Source organism: Podarcis bocagei (assembly GCF_964188305.1).
Source record: "Podarcis bocagei genome assembly, chromosome: 6".
NCBI classification, from domain to species: Eukaryota; Metazoa; Chordata; class Lepidosauria; order Squamata; family Lacertidae; genus Podarcis; species Podarcis bocagei.
This window is the reverse complement of record NC_138130.1, coordinates 101,122,455-101,142,795: the sequence shown is the minus strand read 5'-3', so window position 1 is coordinate 101,142,795 and position 20,341 is coordinate 101,122,455. Positions and strand designations below refer to the sequence as shown.

The 20,341-nt window shown below is 47.9% G+C and overlaps 1 protein-coding gene, 1 long non-coding RNA gene and 1 pseudogene across 3 annotated transcripts in view; 1 reads left to right on the top strand and 2 right to left on the bottom strand.

Annotated features, from left to right (window-relative positions):
- The window catches only part of LOC308588838, a 407,342-nt gene that overhangs the window by 74,228 nt on the left and 312,773 nt on the right, over window positions 1–20,341 (bottom strand). The gene's annotated exons all lie outside the window — the stretch shown is intronic.
- LOC308588807 (coiled-coil domain-containing protein 27-like) lies at window positions 8–4,921 on the top strand. The gene is made up of 5 exons (XM_081197492.1): window positions 8–116; window positions 1,776–1,853; window positions 2,854–3,066; window positions 4,453–4,557; window positions 4,678–4,921. The coding sequence occupies exons 1-5, from the start codon at window positions 105–107 to the stop codon at window positions 4,804–4,806; spliced, it is 537 nt and encodes a 178-aa protein (XP_081053618.1). The 5' UTR covers window positions 8–104; the 3' UTR covers window positions 4,807–4,921.
- Window positions 10,593–13,264, bottom strand: LOC308589742 (disintegrin and metalloproteinase domain-containing protein 21 pseudogene; annotated as a pseudogene). Its single transcript has one exon. The product of its transcript is annotated as a disintegrin and metalloproteinase domain-containing protein 21 pseudogene (transcript).

Below are 20,341 nucleotides of genomic sequence, written 5' to 3'. Positions count from 1 at the left end.
TGCAAAGGCAGCTATCCTTTCAGGCATCCCAGCTCAGGAAAGCTCACGCAGAACGAGAATCATTGCAGAAGGAGCTGAGGGAGCGGGGAGCTCAGCTGGAAGCCATGTCTAATAAAGTATGTTGATTGGGGGGTTTACACAGTTCTGCTGGGTTTGGATTGCGGGGAAGGCTGAGAATTCTTTAAATTTTTTAAGGCGTGCTCTTAAATAGCTGAATGCATGAGATGGTGAGGAGGGGGCCAGTTTCTCAGTGGTTGAGCACCTGCTTTCTGTAAGGAAGGTCTCCACTCCAGGACACTTTTAAAGATGTAGGGAATTCAAATTAATTTGATGTGAATTTGTTACAAATTAAGAATCGAATGGAAAACAACTACGGAGTGGGAATGATTAAGTTTTTTATATACACAGATGGAGGGAAATGAAGGTTTTGTTTCAGAAATAATAATTAATGGGTTAATGTGGATTGATAAACGGATGAGCAATCCTCACTTCATAACATTGGAAATGTTAACTAGTGTACAAGCAGGAATTGACAAATGAATGGACAAGTACAAAAGGGGGAAATTGTGAATTAGAGATAATTATGAAATATAAGCAGCAATAAGGGTTAATTATTGGTACATCTGGGAAGCCATTATTTATTTATTTTTTAAAAAGTTGTACAGTGATACCTCGGGTTATGAACTTAATTCGTTCTGGAGGTCGGTTCTTAACCTGAAACTGTTCTTAACCTGAGGTACCACTTTAGCTCATGGGGCCTCCCACTGCTGCTGCGCAATTTCTGTTCTTATCCTGAAGCAAAGTTCTTAACCCGAGGTACTATTTCTGAGTTAGCAGAGTCTGTAACCTGAAGCATCTGTAACCCGAGGTACCACTGTTTTAAAGTTGTTTAATTCATCATGGATTTGTAAAAATAGATAAAAATTAACTGGAGAAAGAGAAGGTATCCAGTTCAATCCCCGCTATCTCCAGATAAGGATTTGGAAAAGCCTCCTCTCTGAAACCCTCGACAGCCACTGGCATTCATGCAGCCAATCCTGAGCTAGTTGGACCAGTAGTCTGACTCAGCCTAAGAGAACTTCCTAGGTCCCTGAGAGGGCTGAGAGAATGGATTGCTCCCTCTACATGTTTCTAGCAGGTTTGCTGCTAAGATCTTCATGGCCTTATGGTGAGATGGCAGGTCTGTGGCTGGCTGGAGGTTCACGTGGCACTTGGAGGAAGTTGCCATGGCTTAGTGGTAGAGCATCCGCTTTGCAAGCAGAATTCTCCTGGGTTCAATCCCCAGCATCTCCAGGCAGTGCTGGAAAGGTCCCCAGCCCGAGATCCTGCAGAGCTGCTGGCAGATGGGAGTAGACCTAAGGACGTCCCAAGGGCCCTGCTCTTGCATCAGGCCGGTGGTCCATTTTGTCCAGCATCCTGTTCTCACAGGGGCACAAACCACCAGAGCACTCCTTCCCTCCTGTGGTTTCCAGCAACTGGTCTTCCAGTAGCATTACTGCCTCCGAACTACGGAGGCAGAGCATGGCCATTGTGGCTAGGATCCATGGACAGCCTTCTCCATGAATTGGTCTAACCCTAAATCATTGGTTGGCAGCCATCGCTACCTCCTGGGGGAGCGAATTCTGCAGTTTCAGTCATCAAGGCAGCTGTGCTCTGGCTGAGTCTCAGGAAGCTGCTTCCTGTCTTCTTACGGGCTGTACCTTCCAGCTGGGATTTCCGCCGGGCCGTGAACATACTCAAGGGAGCCCTTTCTCATGCTTGCCTTTTTATTTTAGTTTAGCAACTTGAGAGAGGAGAGGAAGCACGAAGAAATGATGGGCTCCATCGAGAGAGAGAATTACAGTCTCAGGCAGGTGAGTTGCTGCTCCCTGCCAGTAGGGAGGGCGAAGATCTCAGTTTGGGTTTCTCTCATTTTTCCCGGTCTTCTCCACATTTCCACATCAGTTTGCATTTTTTGTGTGTGTCGGGGGTGGCGGGGAGTCCTCATGAACTTCCTCAGCATTTCCGTTTGAATTTCTCCTAATATGTCCATTGTTGCATGCATTTTCCTCTAATTTGAGGCATTTTAAAATTATATTTCCCCATATATATGCATTTGCAGGTGCGCTGCACCCTAGCGTATGCATTTCCCCCCACACCTTACCTGTCTGGGGAACTGCACTGGAAAATTTGGGGAAGTGTGAATTTCAGTGGCTGGACTGTGCTTCAGTTCATTTCTTGTTGCAGAAAGTGCAAATCAGGTGGCTTTGCCACTAAATGCAAACTGAATCCACAAAGCAGGTTCCTAAGTTCTAATTGTGGGTCTCCAATGTGGTGCCCATGGGCACCAGTGTGCTTGCCTGTAATTCCTAAGGCACCTGCAAAAGAGACTGAGCTTTTCGTGCGCCATTCCTGTTTCTACAGCCTCAGCCTCTCTTACATTCAAGCCATTATTCTGTTTTGTTTTTTGCTTTATTAATTACTACATTTCTATCCCACTTGTCCTCCCAGGAGCCCAAGGTGCTGTATACGTGTCTCCCTCTCTCCACTTTTTCCCTACCTTTGAGGTAGGTTAGACTGAGAGATAATGATTGGCCCAAGATGTCCCACGACAGCAGCCATCTTCTGATATGCCGTGCCCCCACAGCAGCCATTTTGCACTCTCCTCTCACATTTCAATTATTGTTGCACACAGTGTTTGGCTGGAGAAAAATTCGGTGCAGTGTGGATTTTCAAAGGATAGCTGCGTTTCGGTTTGTTTATTAGTCCGGGAACTGCAAATTAGGTAGTTTCCCATTAGAAAGCAGACCAAATCAAAACCTCCATCCTTACTCTTAGTTACCAGTTCTATCTTTCTCCTCTCCTGCCACGCAGGACCTCGCTGATCTGGAATCTAAACTAACTGACAAGAGCCAGATGATGGATGACTTGCAGAGCAACGTCAACCGGCTCCAGGCCGAGCTGTTACTGAATCAGCACCATGTTGGGAACGAGCTGAGCCGGCAGAACGACCTGCAGAGGCAGCTGGAGATCTTGCAGCGGGCAGAGGTGCAAACCAGAGTCACTCTGGTGACCATCAGTGCCAGGGTAATCTTCTCCACAGATCGCAGGGCTTCTTCAACCACTACTACCACCCCTGTTCTTGCTATGATGTCCTTGTTCTTACCGTTATTACCATTTGCATTTCTTATCAACCCTTCACCACAGCAGTGCAAAAATATGCTACTAAACTCAGTTAAAACAAAGGCTGTTGGTCCATCTAGCTGAGTATTGTCTACACCAGGGCTTCCCAAACTTGGATCTCCAGCTGTTTTTGAACTACAGTCCCCATCATCTCTGACCACTGGTCCTGCTATCTAGATATGATGGGAGCTGTTGTCCAAAAACAGCTGGAGACCCAAGTTTGGGAAACCCTGGTTTATGTTGACTGGCAGAGGCTCTCCAGGAGTTTTGTGCCCAGTGCAACCTGCCAGGGATTGAACCCAAGACCTTCTCTGTTTAATGCATGCTTGCATGCTTACATGCATATGGGCATGTAATGTTATGAATGTACGTTTATGTCTACACACAGGCCCAAAGTATTTTCACTAGTACCTCAGGAACAGAACTGAATTCTGTCGGTCTGCAAAACGGCAGCAGCTCCCAGAGTCTGGGGGTTGGTGCCCCTTGGAGCTGGTGGGGAGGCAGGACGTGGCACCAGAGCCAGTGACAGCTGCAGCCACTGCCAGTGGCAAGCAGAGCCAGATCTAGTTTTGACTGCATCCTCCTTTCTGCAACACAAGGGCAACGCTAGGGCTAAGGAGAAGGAATTGGGCAGCCAGGGCCATCCACAGGGCTGGATGTAAGCAAGAAGGCAGGCAGGCGGTGGGGGGGCGGGGTGAGCTGCTTATTGTGGGGCTGCACCCCATTTGCCCCTCTTCTGCTTCCCAGAGTTCCTTGGGGTAAGCCATGCTATTTTAAATGGATAAAAATCTGAACTGAAGTTTCTAGTGCTCTTTGAAAGATGGAAACAAATCAAAAATTTGAAAATGGCATGAAACATGGCTCTTGCAAATGAGTAACCGAGAATCCTGGCCGCTTCCAGAATGTCCCTGTTTCAGGGGTGCGATTCAGTCACGTGCTGGGAAATCCAGATTGTGCAACTCAGGTGGATTTGGTGTTCTTGTGCAATAAACCCACTTCCGGGGGGGAACCAGACCTTTTGCTGTAAGGAAAGTGACAGGGATATCCACTGGAAAGTGAGCAATAAGGACTGCTTGGTGCAATGTCGTTCAACCTTCTCCCAAAGAAATCAGAATAAGCAATGGTCCTACTGGGGATCTTTGTGCACGTGTATCAGGACGAATGTAGACTGGTTGCCTGGGAGAGACCTCTGCCTCACTGCATTAGCTTTGATTCTAAGGAATGACATTCTCTAATTTTTGAACTAAGGCACTGTCCACTTCATTCCCCCGCCCTTCTTTTCACTGAAAGTTTGAAAGGTTTCGGAGCAGAATCATCCAGGCAACTTACAGCACCCCTGGCATCAAGTTTCCCCAGGCCGAACTCACAGACGATGAAGTTTTAGAGTCCTTACAGGTAAAAGTAACCATGTGGAAGTCAGATTGTCACTGTGGCTGCAATGCAGAAGCGGGATGGGGGAATGGAATAGCTGCCTCCATTTCTAACAGAAAGCTCCTCTGTGGATCTGTCTTCCAGAAAATAATAACAGAGCGTCTAGACTTTTACCAGTTGCTGAAACAGAAAGGGGTGAAAGTCCCAGCTCTGGGCGCCGCCGAACCGCTCCCTCCAATCACTACCTCGAAGAAAAAGACTTCCAGCAGATAGAGATTTGAAAGCTAAAGTCTCTCCTCTTCACATTCTTTCCTAACTGGGGCTTGATCCATTCTTGGTCATCTTTTATAATTCCTTTTCCTGACTCCAATTAAATGATTGCACCTAATGTTTCGTTTTTCTCTCTGACCCACTTGCCGCTTCCTCTTATCTGCAAGAAACCTGCTCCTACTAGTGGTGTAAGTTGCTAATAATTTGCATTACCACCGAAACAGTCATGTCATATCGTCACAATACAGCTTGAAGACTCAGCAGTAGCAACTACTTCCAAAACCACGTTATTTAATTTTATTGCTAGGGGCCTCGTACCTCGTGTTGTGCAGGAATTCTAAGACACACACACACACAAAAATCAGTGCCACACGTCACCAAACCTGAAGAAGGCTGTGGCTCTATCATGTTGCAAACAGAGACAGAGCCTGTGTCTGCTCGCTTCTCCTGCACAACAGGCGGTCCTTCATCCTGGCACTGCCTTCTGAGCTGGTAGCGAGAGCCCCACACTTTGCTCTTTATTCATTCTGAGCTGGGCTTGCTTCTTCCTGAGCAGCCCTCTCAGCCTGCTGGGCTTGTGCTTTCCTCACTCTTTCGGCATTTGTGATGGTCATCGGATGCAGGGGGAGGAATCCAGAAAGCCCTGGGCGGAGGAAAGAAAAGGCACTTTGTTGTTGCTGTCTATACTCTTCACGGCAAGGGTAGGGGAACCTCTCTCAGCCTGATGGGTCACATTCGCTTCCGGTCAACTCCATTTCCAGCCTTTTACTTTAGCCGTGAGTCGTTTTAACTTCAGAGACTCCTTATCTTGGCAGCCATTAATCACGAAGCCTCTTTGGCGCAGCTCCCAGGCCAATTAAGCCCTGCCGGAGATCAAAGACTCCTTCCGAGGTAAACAGAAAAGCCAAAAGCCTCCCTCTTTTCTTCCGATTTTCCCACGTACCTCAAACGCAGTCTGTTGCAGCATTTACTCTCCTGTAGGTGCTGTGAATCTGGGCCCGAAACCTTGTTGTTGGGAAACTGCCAGGGAGATATTGTCCATCATGGCCCCAAGCCGGCTGCCGGACGTCCATCGATCTCCCGTAGACAGGCAGCTCCAGCAGTTAGCGACACGAAGCCTCAGAAATAGATTGGCTGCATTCCGGGGCTTGTGCACACTGTTCTTTATCAGCAGAAAACACAGCCAGAAAGCTTGCACCGCAGAAGAGCATATTTTTTCAGACTTTATTTAGCGTTGAACAGAACAAAGAAAAACATGACCGTTCTCAGTTAGCGTCTCTGACCGGCTGAAATCGAAAGGAATAGCAAACATAAACATCCTGTGAACAGGACATGCGCAGACTCTGTTACTTACAAAGCCTGCTCCCTTTTAAGGTGGAACGGAAATATCCTAACAGTTTACCCCGTCGCGGGGATTTGAACCGCCAACCTTCTGATCGGCAAGTTCTAGGCTCTGTGGTTTAACCCCATTATGTTGGGGTAGGGGAATGCTAAAACAGCCCAGGGAAGACAGAACAGGTTTGCCTGTCATCTCCATCCAGGTGAGAGTGCCTTTTTTAAAAACGATTTTTTCTGAAGACAACTCTGCATGCAGCTTGTTCGCTTCAGCCCTGCGCAAGCTGGCTAGAACTTCTTGCCTAGGCTTGTAGGGTCCTGCCCGCCTCCACTTCCCCCTCTTTCCATCTTCAGGGCTCCGTGGTGGGAGGGAGGGCAGAGATAATCACCAGCACCCCCTCCTCCTCCCAAGTTTGGGCCCTGAAATTTCACGGGACGGGGCAAGTGTACTGAGCGTGTTCAGGAGCTACACAATGCTGATCGACTTTTGCTTTTGCGCAGGTGGGTTTGTTTTTTTGTAGAAGAAACAGGATGGAGAAGGAAATGGAATTGTCATGCTTAACTAGGCCTTTTCCAGGAGGGGAGGCGAAAGGGGCTGCAGTGTGCTGAACCCCGCTGCAACATTTTGTTGCAGGTTCTACTCGTCTTTCAAAATGGCACTGGATGCTCCTTCTGAAAAGCAAATGGGGATCTTTTTTTTGGGGGGTGAAGGTGGCTGCTCTTTGGGGCCACTTGGTTTATGGGATTTCTACCCCCGTATCTTCTCCGATGACAATCTACACTGTCCCCCCTCCCTGTGTTGCCATTTTATTCTCACGCCAACCCTGTGAGGTATGTCAGGCTGAGAGGATGAGCAACAGGTCCAAGACAACCCGAGGAGAGCCGTGGGCAGTATTCATGTTATTTCATGTCAAAGATTTATATTGGGGAGGGGCAGCGGCAAAGCACCTTGTTTCGAATGCAGAAGGTACGAAAAGGGGGGGGGGCTGAAGCAAACAATTTCAGAGGCCTTTTTGTCTGTTTAAAGATGTGGATAAGGAGACGGAATACATTTAAGGGAGCAAAACAGGGCGATAGCCGAAGAACAGCACAGTAAGCAGCAGCAACAGTGAGGATAGGAGACTCCAGAGAGGCTGGAAACGGACTAAGCCTCAACATGAAAGCAAAGTACAGTATTTTTCACTTTATAGGACGCACTTTTTCCCCTCCAAAAATTAAGGGGACATGTGTGTGCGTCCTATGGAGCGAATGCAGGCTCCTTGGCTTCAGCGATAGCAACGCAGAGGGAGAGCTACCCCCGCGCTCTGGAGGCTTCACGTTGCTTTTGCTGAAGCCTGGAGAGCGAGAGGGGTCGGTCAGCGAAAGCAACCAGAAGCCTTTAGAGTGCAGCATGAGTTCCCGCTGCGCTGCAAAGGCTTCAGGTGGCTATCCCTGAAGCCTTTGGAGCGCAGCGGGACCTCACGATGCGCTCCCAAGGCTTTGTGTTCATTTTGCTGAAGCTGGGAGAGCAAGACTCATTGAAAACTTCAGTGAAACGGAAGGAGAAATGGAAGGGGCTCCGTTTATCCCGCCGCTTCGCTGTAGGGGCGCTGAGCAGAGAGGGGGAGAATTCCCCCCCCCCCGTTCTCCCCCTCCTATGGTCCAGTGCGTCCTATGGCCCTGTGCATCCTATAGAGCGAAAAATACGGTATTTCATGGAGTTGGACCAGTAGCTTTCAGGCAAGGGTCCTTCCCACACCTACCTGGAGGTGCCAGGTTTTGAACCCAAGACCTTCAGCATGCTGATCAAGGGCTTTACTGCTGCGTTGTGTTCCTTCCCCAAAAAAGTAAATTAAGGTGCTAGACCTCATGGTCTTGAGGGGGGGGAAGAGCTGATTGAAATGGCACCGCTGGATTCCTCTGCTTCAACTGGAATTTTGCTGCTCTCCAGTTCTGCTGCAGCCACTGACCCTGCCCGTCTCCCCATCTCTCTCCTAGGCTCTGACGGCGTCATCCCAGGGCCTCCTGAACTGCGCCGTTTCCTGCTGGACCCAGCATACGTTCCGCTGCATGAAGCGCAGGGCCTGCCAGGACGGCGAGACCCAGACGGCCCTCCTGCGGTCCCAGAAGAGGTTCTGCGAAAGCACGCTTCCTGCCGCTGTCCGCCAGGCAGAGGCCAAGTCCGCTGCGGGCTCCACGGCGCTGTGAGCAAGGGAGCTTTTGGAGTCCCTCTGGCTGAGCACCCGAAACTCTCTCCTCCCACTCCTTTGGCACCCCCTCCTCGCTGCCACGTATTGCCAGAGGGGAAGGTGGGCAGCCCAGCCCCCTTGGCCCACCAGGCTCCCCACCTGATCCCACCCGTGCCCTGCCATGTTCAAGAGGCCTTATCCAGTCCAGCGCCCTGTAACCTACAAGGTGGGAGGGAATGGGCAAGAACTCTGGCATTCAGAAAAGGACAGGTCTACACAAGGAGCAAGACCGCGACTGGCCAGCGGCAGCAGCAACGGCAACCTCTCCCCAATGAGCCTTTTGGTGGAGCAGGAAAGCTGAGGCTTCGTCATGGGACCTGGATGGTGCGTTTGACAACCATTCTTTCTATGGGCGAGGGGGAGCCTCTTAATTCTGCAGCAGTTCCTGTACAGGAGATTATTCCAGGACTGTGTTGGAATCTGGATGTGGGTGAGAATAGGCTGCTGTGGGGCCGGCCTTTTCTTCCTCAGAGCTGCTTGTTTTTGTCGTTTTCCACTCAACAGTAAAGACAAAAGGGAACATGTGGCATTTATTGTCTTGGATATTATTATTATTACTGTTAACATTTATATGAGCCAGTGTGGTGTAGTGCTTAAGAGCGGTGGACTCGTAATCTGGTGAACCGGCTTCGCTTCCCTGCTCCTCCACCTGCAGCTGCTGGGTGACCTTGGGCCAGTCACACTTCTCTGAAGTCTCTCTGCCCCACTCACCTCATAGAGTGTTTGTTGTGGGGGAGGAAGGGAAAGGAGATTGTTAGCTGCTTTGAGACTCCTTCAGGTAGTGATAAAGTGGGATATCAAATCCAAACTCTTCTTCTTCTTCTTGTATCTCATCTCTCCCCCAAGGAGCTCCAGCTGGCTTCCCTCCTACTCCTCCCCACTTTATCCTTACAACAACCCTATGAGGTAGGTTAGGCAGAGATTCTGTGACTGGCCCAAGAGCCACCCTGTGAGCTCTCCCAGACCTAGTCCAGCTCTCTAACTACTGCGCTATCACTGACTCATACACACACCACACCAGTGTGTGTGTGTGTGTGTGTGTGTGTGTGTGTGTGTGTGTCTGTACGCTTGTACACACCGAGGGGGCCCTTTGAATACATTGCGAGTTGTGCACATCTCTGCATGCTTACTTGGAAGCAAGTACCACCCCTGCAATGGGACTCCCTCCTGAGCAAGTTCGAGCAGCCATATAAGCGTGCCTCTCTTCCATCATTTGCTCAGCCTAAGCTCCGTTTTGGCCAAGATGGTGTCCTCCAGCCGCTTTGACCCAAAACTGCCCTCAGCCCTGGCCATCCAATTGCAAGAAAAGAATCTTGTGCTCAGCTCCTGCTTGGGGGTTGACCACATGCCTCTCTTTGGCCACGGTAAGAAGATGGGGTTGGACTTGATGGCTCATTGGCCTGACTGGCAGGACTCTTCTCATGTTAGGTCTTGGCTGTTTCCCCCTGGATGAAAAGGGCGAGGGAGGGAAAGCCAAGTTTGTACCCATGGTTAATTGTTCCTAAATGCTAGTGAAATGACACTTAACGGTCCTTGAAGTTCTGAGTTAGTCACCCAACAAGGACAAACTGTTTTACTACTGCTAGGTTACACAGCACGGAGTGAAACATTTGATTTCATTAAACTATTTCAGTGCATTCTTCTTCTTTTTTTAAATATTTTATTCAATTTTCAAACATAAAATAGAAAATCACATAACAAACACGCGAAATTCTTTCACCAAAGAAATAACAAACGAGAAAGCATACAATTATACCAACAAACAATATAGAAAAGAAAAAAGAGGAAAAGAGAAAAAATAAAAAACACAACTGTTCATAACTTTTTTGTATACCTAACTGGACTTCCTCACATCTCCTTACCCTGCATTCTCTGTAATAAAAATGCCAGCAAATTATTACCTTGTTTTCAGTGCATTCTTCTTAAGGCTTTTGCAACTGGGGGAAAATTTTATTAGAGCAAAGACCGTATTACAATTGCTCCTATTATAAGGACTATATACAGGGGGAATTTATTTCTGGGATGAGGGAGCATGTGCGCCGCCCCCGACATACGGCTGAACTACAGTTCCCATCAGCCACTGGCGCAGCATGGTCAACAGCCAGGGATGATGGGAACTGGAGTCCACTTGCCAGCAACCTCTGCTTTATTATAGATGCTTTGGAGGGCAGTCAATGTCTTAACAGGAGGTCCAAGGATGCCTTGAAATGTCCACAAGCATTACTCTTTGGAATCTGTAGAGTTCAATCCTTCCTTTACTTAGGAAGAGGGACAGGAATCAACTTTGTCAACATCTGGGCTGCTGCCTTGCAGATTCCCTTCAACCTGTGAGCTGGTGAATTGCCTAAACCATCCTGGTAGCTTCCACAGCCTTGGCACAATGAAAGTGATAGCGGCAAGAACCAGGACTCCTACAGGGATCACTATTTCAAAAGCTCGTTTCACGACTTTTGTGCTCCAGTTCTGCCTTGGAGACCCACCATCAATGCTTCCCCCGGACCCCCAAAACGTGCAGTTTGGAGGGGCCCAGCCGTTATTGCAGTGGCAGTTATTGCGGTTGTTGCAAACACCTCTGTCACTGCACAGTTTATTGGGATCACACACTGCCTTCTTCCTGAAAATGCACGTCTGGTTCTTGCAGAGTTTCCCAGGGCCACATGGAGTGCCGTCAGGCACCATTCCGAGATCCACAAAATCTGTCCCGCCATGGTAGGCCACGCTCCAGCAGCCAGCACCAGCGCCTGACAACTCAGTGGGAGTCACGGTATAGTGTGGTATTGAAGGTACGTCTCCGACATTGCTACACTGAATTCTCCCGCACTTTACGTCTTGAGGCTGGCATTTCACAAAAGTACTTCCTGTCCATTCCCTGCCACAGTTGCCATACTTATCCCCCACAGTATTCCGAGACTGAAAGCAGGATGCTGGAGCCGCTGTGGCTCCATAGCCAAAGATCCTGGCGCACAGGTAGTTGTGAGTCCAACACTGCTTGGCATAACAATAGGAATCGTGTTTGCTACACGGCGTCCCGTCTTGCATGTACACATCATTGGGGCACCACTCAGATGTCCCACTACAGTACTCGGGAAGGTCACACTCATTGATCTCAATTCGACAAAGGTCTCCACTTGGACGGAAGTGACAGTTTTTACAACATGCCCCAGAAGAGCACTGTGCACCTGGCTTCAAGGTGCAGTCAGCGTTGCAGCAAAGATCCTGCCTGCACCTCTGCGTGCCGCCGCAGTCACATTCTTCTCCCTTATCCAACAATCCATTGCCACAATGCTTGATAGGTGGTATTTTTTGGGGCCTGTTGTCCAGGCAGTCCAGGTTCCCTACCAGCACAAGTTCTGCATAAGTGTGAATGCTGCAGTTGCTGAACTCGTTCGTTTCTGCCTGGTACGAATGCATGACACAGGTTTTGTATCCTCCACAAACACAGTTGGATTCGTCGTGTTCAAGCCCCATGTGATGACCCAACTCATGGGACATGGCCCTTGAAAAGAGAATTGGATTCTTCTGCAAGTAGCTCAAAACCCCTGCAGAATAGCTTGGCCTGCAGATGGCATTACCGTATGACTTCCCGAGGGTGTGCTCGAACTCCTGGTGAGTGAGCAACAGGGCTGTGTCGTGCTTCATCCACTTCGCAAGACGGTTCACTCTCCAGCTGTTGAAATTATTCAGAAGCAACCCAACGTTATTTGTAACCTCGAAAGGGTTGCCTGTGTTCCAGATCTCCAGTCCAGTCAGGACAATACTTGTGTGCAGCACCTGGAAGTGCACACCCATTATGTTAACTATGTCCAAAATAAGGTATGCCATCCTGGTTTCATTGGCACCTTCAAACTGAAACAGCTTCTCGTCCACAACAATGTACAGCTCAATGTATTTTGGGTGCCTTGGGTCACGCCGGGTCCCCCTTTCTGCCCTCAGTTCTTCTGCCTGACGCTTTGCAACTGCAGCTCTCATTCCACAAATAGAAGGCTTTGGTTCGTTGATCAGGTAGAGAAGGTGCTGAAAAGCTGAAGAATTGTGGAAAGGCTCTATGCCATAATTTCTGTCTCTGATACTTAGGAATCCTGTCAAGCCAGAGCAGGTCTTAAGAACCACAAGCGAATTGGCTACGCCCTCCACATGCCCTTCGTGGTAGCATTCAACAGGGATGTAGGGATGACTTTCGATCCGTCTGCCCTGGGAACTGTATGTGAAGAGTGGGAGGTTTTTGACCAGGAAGTCATCCTTCCTGGGCTTCAAGTGAATGACGTAGTCCTTTCCTGATACATTGAGGATATAGGAAAGGTCATCCTTCTTGGCTTTCCCTCCAAAAAGCAGCAACTGCCTTGGGGTGATCACTTCATACCACGTATACTCAGGAGCAGGAAATGAGCTGGTGGGAAGGAGGAACCCCAGCAAAATAACAGGATTCATCAACTGCAGAACCAACCATTTGTGGAGGCCACCGCTGCCACGTGCCATGATTTGCTTCCACTATTCACTATCCTTAAACAGCCTAGAGTAGAGAGGAGAGAAATTGAAATTCAAGTACAAGGAGAGAAATTTTTGATTGTAGGAATAGACTGGGCTTTCTGACTTAACATCCCCACCAATCATTAATTCTCAAGAGGCTTTTTTAGACTTGTCAGCGTGCTCAAGAAAACACAAGGCAATTCCTGCCACTGCCACCATCTCTCTCTTGACAGTCGTCAACATCATTTGGTTGTGAGAGAGTTTAAAAAGGTGAAGCGCCCACTGCTGTCTGGCATATGCAAATGGAGTTAGGCTAACCAAAACACGGGCCGTCCTTAAACCTTTGACTCTAAAGGCCTCCACAACTTTAGGGCCTAGGCGCCACAAGTTTCTCTTCTCAGAAGCTGTTGTGGTCACCTTTCTGGGTGATAAGAAGGACCAAAAGGATGAAGGGTGGACAGCAGAGAGAGGAAGATACCCCACTAATTATATTCCTCTAATCCCAGGAATTCTCATTTAATCTTCTAAAGTGTATTTCCAGAGACTTCTAGATGACAAAGGAGACGACAAAGAGGGAGGAGGAACCACCATACCGGTTCAAATGTCCTCTCCTGTGGTGGGAAATTCCATGAGCAGGCTAACGGTTACTCATGCTTTTTTGAATGTGGACATTCCATCGGCTGAGGCAGGTGGGCATTGGAAGAGCACGGAACACGGTAGAGAGCAGCTGTTTGCTATTCTCGATGTGGATCAGGACCCACTTATTGCTGGAATCCTGGCCAAGAGGGCTAACCTAGGCCACATTCACACTGTAAATAAATAAATAAATAAATAAATAAATAAATAAATAAATAAAATAAGTAAATAAAAGTAAATAAAGTAAATAAAATAAAATAAAATTGCAAAATGCTGCGGGAATGTGGTCACTGCAAATTGGGAACCAGATTGGGTGTGTGTCCCCCTTACTTCAATGCCTCCCCCTCCCCACACCCAGAGCAAACCCAGAAATCTGTTCTGCAGAACCGAACAAAAATAGAAAGGGGGGGGGGGACGGAGAGAAAGTCAGCTCAGAGTATGCACCACCTGCTGGTGTTTTGCCATGCGTTGAAATTGGCAGGAGTCTTGTATTCCAGCATTTAAGCTCTGGTATTGTGAACAGGTTCCACGGCTGAGACCGGGCTTCCCATTTAAGCCCCTTTTAATTGGTTTCTAGAACCTTTAGTCTCTGAGAATGTGGACTCACCCAGGACTTGGCGTGCAATTCTGTGCTTAAAATAAATGAGTAAAAGCATTGGCCTGGCCTGCCCTCAAGACACAAGGCTGCCTGCGGCCGGCTGATTTGGTTTAGCAAAGGAACGCCTGCAAAGAGGTGCTGCTTTTATTACAGGTGTGGAACCGAGACTGAGAGATAAGCCAAAGGCACTTCAGGGGAGTTTGTGGAGAGTGAGATTTGAATGTGGAGCTGCCCCTTTGACTCAGTGCGCAGCCAGCCTGGACTGCTTTCTCAGAATGATCTAGGAAGCTAACAAAATTTTGTTAGCTAAAAATTGGGAACTACAAGATTTACCAACAGTGGAGGACTGGCAGATGAAGATGATGGAATTTTTGGAGCTGGCTGACCTAACCGGAAGAATCCGTGATCAGAAGGAGGAGGAGTATCATAATGAATGAAAGAAATTTAAGGACTATTTAAATAAATATGTTAAGTTAATCTAAGTAGAACTACTTGTGAGTAACTGATTGGTCTAGGAGATAACTATGTTAAATTACATAATACTATGGATTGAAGTCAATATGGAAAGGAAGAAAGATGTTAAATGACTAAGTAATTATTATTGGAAAATAGTGTTGGAAAACTGCGACAATGAATAATTTGGAAACTCAGCTAGTGGGATTTGAAGAAGTCATGTAACAATGGTACAAAAGTGGATATCTAACAGTTAAGATAAATGTTTGTTTGTCTGTTTTCTTTTTAATGTAATGTTTTCTTTTTTTTATTGTTATATAAATTTGGAAACTCAATAATTTTTTTGAAAAAACAAACAAGACCAGAACGATTTAGGAAGATTTTGGGTGCAACTCTCCTCCAAAAGGCCATTCCCCCCCCCCCCGCCGCCGCCGCCTTTCTTCTTGGGCTGTCTTGACGTACCTCCTTGAACTCCTGGATCTGAGCCTGCTCAAACATGGAAAAGACGTTGGAGTTGGCGCCTTCCGATCGCTTCTTGGCTTTCTTGGGAGACTTCGAGAGATGCAAGGGGGACAATTGTTATTCACGGGTGCCCCCTTAAGCCTTGGAGCTGCAGCAGGGCTGCAGCAGAGGTGGGAAGCAAAAGGAAGGTGCCGGCAGATTTTATCATTTATTTATATTATTCCATAGAATTGTAGGCTTATGCCTTTTACTTTGCCAGAGAATTGCTTACCCGCGTCCCCAGGGCCGAGAAGAGAATAAAAAATTCCAGGAAAGTTTCTTCTTTGGAGAAAAGAGTTTTATTGAAATTCTGTGCACAGAGTTAAGGTCTGTACTCAGAGACAGCCTGTTGGATAGTTCCTAAAAATGTACTGGCTGTAGAGCAAGACACTTCAACAGACTTTCTTATACCCGCAGACTTGCTTGCTAAACATATTTTTATTGCTTGCTTAAACATTTCTGTCTTTCTGCTAAGCCAAGCACTCCCTCCCACCTCCTTGTACACGTGTCTTCTTTTGCTAGCAAAGCATTTCCTTCGTATCTCTTCTTATCTTGCATTACTTAAAAGCAGAAGTAGAGCAGGAAACATCTTGCTTGTGGTTTTTTGGTTAACAGCAGTTTCTGGCTGGGCAGGAAGCGACCTTCTGACCTGTAGCTAGCATCAGCAGTTTCAAGTAGCTGGTTTAGGCAGAAAGCAGCCTCATGACCTGTCTGTTAAGAAAGCGGCCTCATGACCTGTCTGTTTTTAGACTTTTGCAAGCTACTGCTTTTTACCCTCCTAGCAGAGTGCAGGAATTTACTATGTGTAGATAATATATGAGAGCAACAGAATAAAATATTGAGAGAAACTTTTTCCCATCTCCCTTTACTCCGTCCTCTTCTTTTGAACAATCTATTACTTAGATTCGTTCTGGGGTAGGGGTCTATATTCTCTAATCACGCGAGGTCCCATCATGCGAGACATCATCTTTCCCATCATATGTTGCAGGCATTGCATTAAGCAGGGTATACAGAAGCAGAAAAGCAATAGAAGCATTATTGGGCCTATTCTTCCCACAAATACGATACCGTTCATGCCAACAGAAATACGAGAGCATCCATATGACAAGGGCGGTACATATCACTCCTACCCACCAAACCCAATATCTCCATGGTTCCTCCCACCAATATTCAGGGGGTGTGCTCATTGTTGAAGAGCCCACTGATATTTGTGCCCGACTACCTGTTGAGCCTCAAGGATGAGAGCCCACCGGTGAGCTGATGCTCCCACTATGTGGGCCAATTTTTCTACTAACCCTGTTGGGTGGATTGAACTCTCGTGCTGCCTCCCTAGTGACCAGAGCATATGGAAGCTGAAATCCTGGGGTGGCAATTCTTACTGGCACTTGTTTAGTAATTTCAATGCACACCTGGCTAAGGCTCCCACCCCTGCAATACTTGCATTAAGATAGGTTCCGTCCCATCTATGACCTGGGTTAAGAGTAGGACCTGGTCTATCAAATGAGGTTGGTACAGTGCTTTACCTTCCGGATAACAGTCGACTACCCTCCCACAACAGCAAGAGCGGTACAGAACTAGATAGATTTCGATCGTCTCTGCAGCTTCCCGTAAGAGCACTGTCCACGCGTGCTGGTCAGTGGTGTGGGAGAGGAGCCACAACGGGGTAGTGGGGTGTCTCAATACGGTAATCTCATCAGACCCCAGTTTCCAATAGCCAAAGAGCACGCCATCTCTTACCACCGGCAAGACGAACCAGTCGTAGCAGAGGCCAGCAGGCCAATAGGGTTGGTATGGTTCGGTAGGGTCAGGGCAAGAAGACATAGAGCAAGTCAATAAAGAAAATAAGAGAGAAAAGAGAAAGTCTTTGTAACTGTCCTTGTGATGATTAGTCGCAGGATCGCGTTGCCCGTGGCCTAACGCTTTTTTTTCCTGGTAGCGTCAGACACAAGGTGATGATCAACTTCAGAGGGTCAGCAGGATTTCTTTTGCAAGTCCAGACACCCTTCTTCAGATGCGTGTGATGTACCCAGGGGATCACCTCGACTACTTCCACTGCAGTTGGGGATGAGGGGGTCGCCAGACGCTGTCACTCAGAGGAACTGGTGAACCGGCTCAGCGAGACTGCCGCGGGACTGCAGGTGTACGCTCGAGGGAATACCTGGAAAGAAAGCAAACACACACAACAAACACAGGGATTGCACTTGTTCTTGGGTGATGTGATCTCCCATCTGCCCCAAACTGGCGGGGATGCCTCGGACGAAAGGGGTTGGCCTGCCATATAGAAGTTCAAAGGGTGATAGTTCTCAGTCTCTTGGTTGGCGCACAGGGCACATTTTGGGATATAGCAGCAGTTAGTTGAGGTAGAATATTCTCCCAAGGTGTGCTTTAGCAGCTGGGCCTCCCAAATGGGTGGACTCGTGGTAATTCTTTACAATTGTGCTGGCCAGATGTTGGGGCACAAAAACACGGCTGTCTGGTCCTTCCTGGAGCGTTGCTCCTTCTTGGCTGGTCCACTGCTGTTCATCAAGGGTGTAACGTGGTTCCACATCATCTGGAGTGAGTTCCGGTACCGATATCAAAAGTTCTGGTGGTGCCTCTAAATTGGCTGGAGAACAAATGTCTACGTTGGGGGCGCTGCCTGCGGGCGCCCCTCCCATCCAATTCTTCACCGTGCGTAGAGATATCAGCCTCTGGAGTGATATCAGCAAGGCAGTCGTCACTGGAGGGGATCTCCAGGATGCTGAGACACAGTCCAATCTGAAGCAGCTTTCCCCACTTGAATGTGGTGGACCCAAGGGGTGGTGCCAGCGATTTTCACAGCTGTGGGTGTGGAGAGCAGATGGGCCCTTCCAGCACGGTTGCAGTGGTGCCTGGGACCAGTCTTATCCACACCTCGTCACCTGGCTCAAACTGGTCACGCAAGGAGTTCGGGCCTGGGTTGAGAGAGAAAATCTCGAGAGAGAGACTGTACATAATTGTTCAATTCCACATCTTGAGCAGGGATAGGTGAAAGCATGCACACATAAGGAACCGGTCTTCCAAACATCACTTCAAAAGGATGACAAGTGAATACGTTTCAATGGGAGGCTACAAACTCTAAGCAAAGCCAAGGGCAACATGAACACCCAATTAGACCCTGTTTCTTGGGTCAATGGTTTTTCAAAGTCCTGTTCTTCCTTTCCTATTTTCCAGAACTTTTGGGGCCTATATGCAGTACCCACCATCTTCCTTCTTCACTGGCAACAGTGGGGTGTTTCACTGTGATTGTCGTGGGATGGGGTATTGGTTTTTATCTTCCGCCCATAGTCCAGGGTCAACATCATGAAGCAGGCTAACAGGGAGGATTCCCTCCTCTTCTTTTACCATCATCAAGCATCAATGGTCTCTCAGGGGTATTTCTAAAGAAAACTCTCCTGCTGGTCCAGTTGTCATCATTACTTCCCCCATTGGTTGGAAGGAAATCTGGGCTTGTAATTTTGTTAACAAGTCTCGGCCCAATACAGGAATGGGACACTCTGGTATATACAAAAATTTGTCTAGGCAGCAGGTAACAGACTGCAAAAACGGGGCCTTTTGTGATTTACCTGTGGCTCCAATTATATTAACCACTTGGTTTGTGGGTTTTGTTACAGGCACAGGTAAGACTGAGTGGGCAGCTCCCTTGTTCACCTTCTCCTATCTGTAATAAGGTAGCTAGGCTAAGGGCTGTGGTAACCTGAAACTTCAGGCGTGAATGTAATAACAGCATCTGGCACTTCCTCTTGGAGTTACACAGCTGGTGTCCTGTCCAAACGTGAATTTATCTGCCTTTGTGAGTAGGGTGGCCACTGCCACAATCACTCTCATACGGGGGGGGGGGGGCAACCTCTGTTCTGTTGGGGTTAGCTTCTCTGACAAGTATTCGACGGGTTGCTGCCAATTTTTCAGTTTCTGGCATAAGACTCCCTTGGCTACCCCCCTGGTCTTCATCTATGAACAGGGTAAAAGGCTTCTTGGGGTTTAATGTCACTTTGAGATCCTGAAAAGCCTGCTGCTGTTCCCTGCCCCATATGAAAGGATCCTTCTCTATTCCCCTAGTTGACTCATGCAGGGGCCAAGCAATGCTTCTGTAATTAGTAGTGAGTCCAGGGGATATTGTTCATCATCATAAGTGGGATTATAGGTTTTAAAAAAAATCCCTTCAAACAATTTTACAATCTTTGCTGGATTCTCCTCAAAAGAGGGGTTCTGATTTCTTCAATTACAAACATCAACTTCTTCCTCAAATGGCTTTGCAAACTCCTTTTAGTCTCTTTTTCTGTCTTTCTGTCCACATTTTCTTTCCTTGATTCATATCATCTAGCGTCTTCCTAAACTCTTCGTTATCTTCCGTCTCACTATCCTCCTTCGCAGGTCCTCCTCCCCCTACACCAGCACTTCCCTGTGCTTCTTGATCTTGGCCTGGGGGGGGGGTTGGAGGGGCTGTTGGTGGAGTGTAAGGTGGTGGCTTAATCACTCCCTCTCCTCATCTTCTGGGTCTTTTAACACCAGAGGCTTCACTGTACAAATCCTGTTCTGTGTGTTGCTGTCACAGCAAGACTTTAGCCATGGTAGATTCTTTTTTTTTTACATTGGTCTTCCATGTAAGGATATAGGGGATCTGGTCTGGGTGGACATTTAATATATTTTGCCACAGGGGGTTGATTTGCCACAGGAGGTTGATTAATTGCAAATCAAAGCCACGCAGTTCCCTGGGTTGGCAAGTCCACCTCACATAAAGTTTTGAGTCTCTGTTTTTTGTTTTTTGTTTTTCAATTTGAATCCCCAAATCATCACTCTTCGTGGCTGTTTTCCAGTTATTTAAAAAGCATTCAGAGGAATACATTGGCTTGCTCTAGACCCTATTTTTTTCAGATACTACCGCTCCTAACTGGGTTTTCAAAATTCTCTCACACTCCACATGCTACAGTTTGTCAGAAAATGCACAACCCTACAATCGCTCGGCCAAGGGGACACTAAGCCTTGGCCCCATTCAACAATTCATCCATTGGTGTATCTGACACACAACAAAACACTTAATTCCCTCTGCCCCATTCCCTTTCCCAAACCTTTACCAATTCCTTTCCTGGTGGCATTCTTACTGCCGGGCACCCTATTGCCAACTACCAGGTGAGGCTGATCAGACCTCTGCTGGCCCTTTCCCTCGGGCCCCTAGCCCTTTCCCTCGGGCCCCTAGCCCTTTCCTTCGGGCTTACCTTTTCCGCTGCGGACCTGTCCCCTCGGCGCCGTTCTGTCCTCTTATTCTCCCTCAACCAGATGTCTCTGCTCCAGGACGGTGTGG

Excerpts from the sequence above, each read along its gene's own strand:
- LOC308588807 (XM_081197492.1), top strand. Across the intron at positions 1,854-2,853 it reads AGAATTACAGTCTCAGGCAG|GACCTCGCTGATCTGGAATC; the intron begins GTGAGTTGCTGC and ends CCTGCCACGCAG. Across the intron at positions 4,558-4,677 it reads AAGTTTTAGAGTCCTTACAG|AAAATAATAACAGAGCGTCT; the intron begins GTAAAAGTAACC and ends TCTGTCTTCCAG.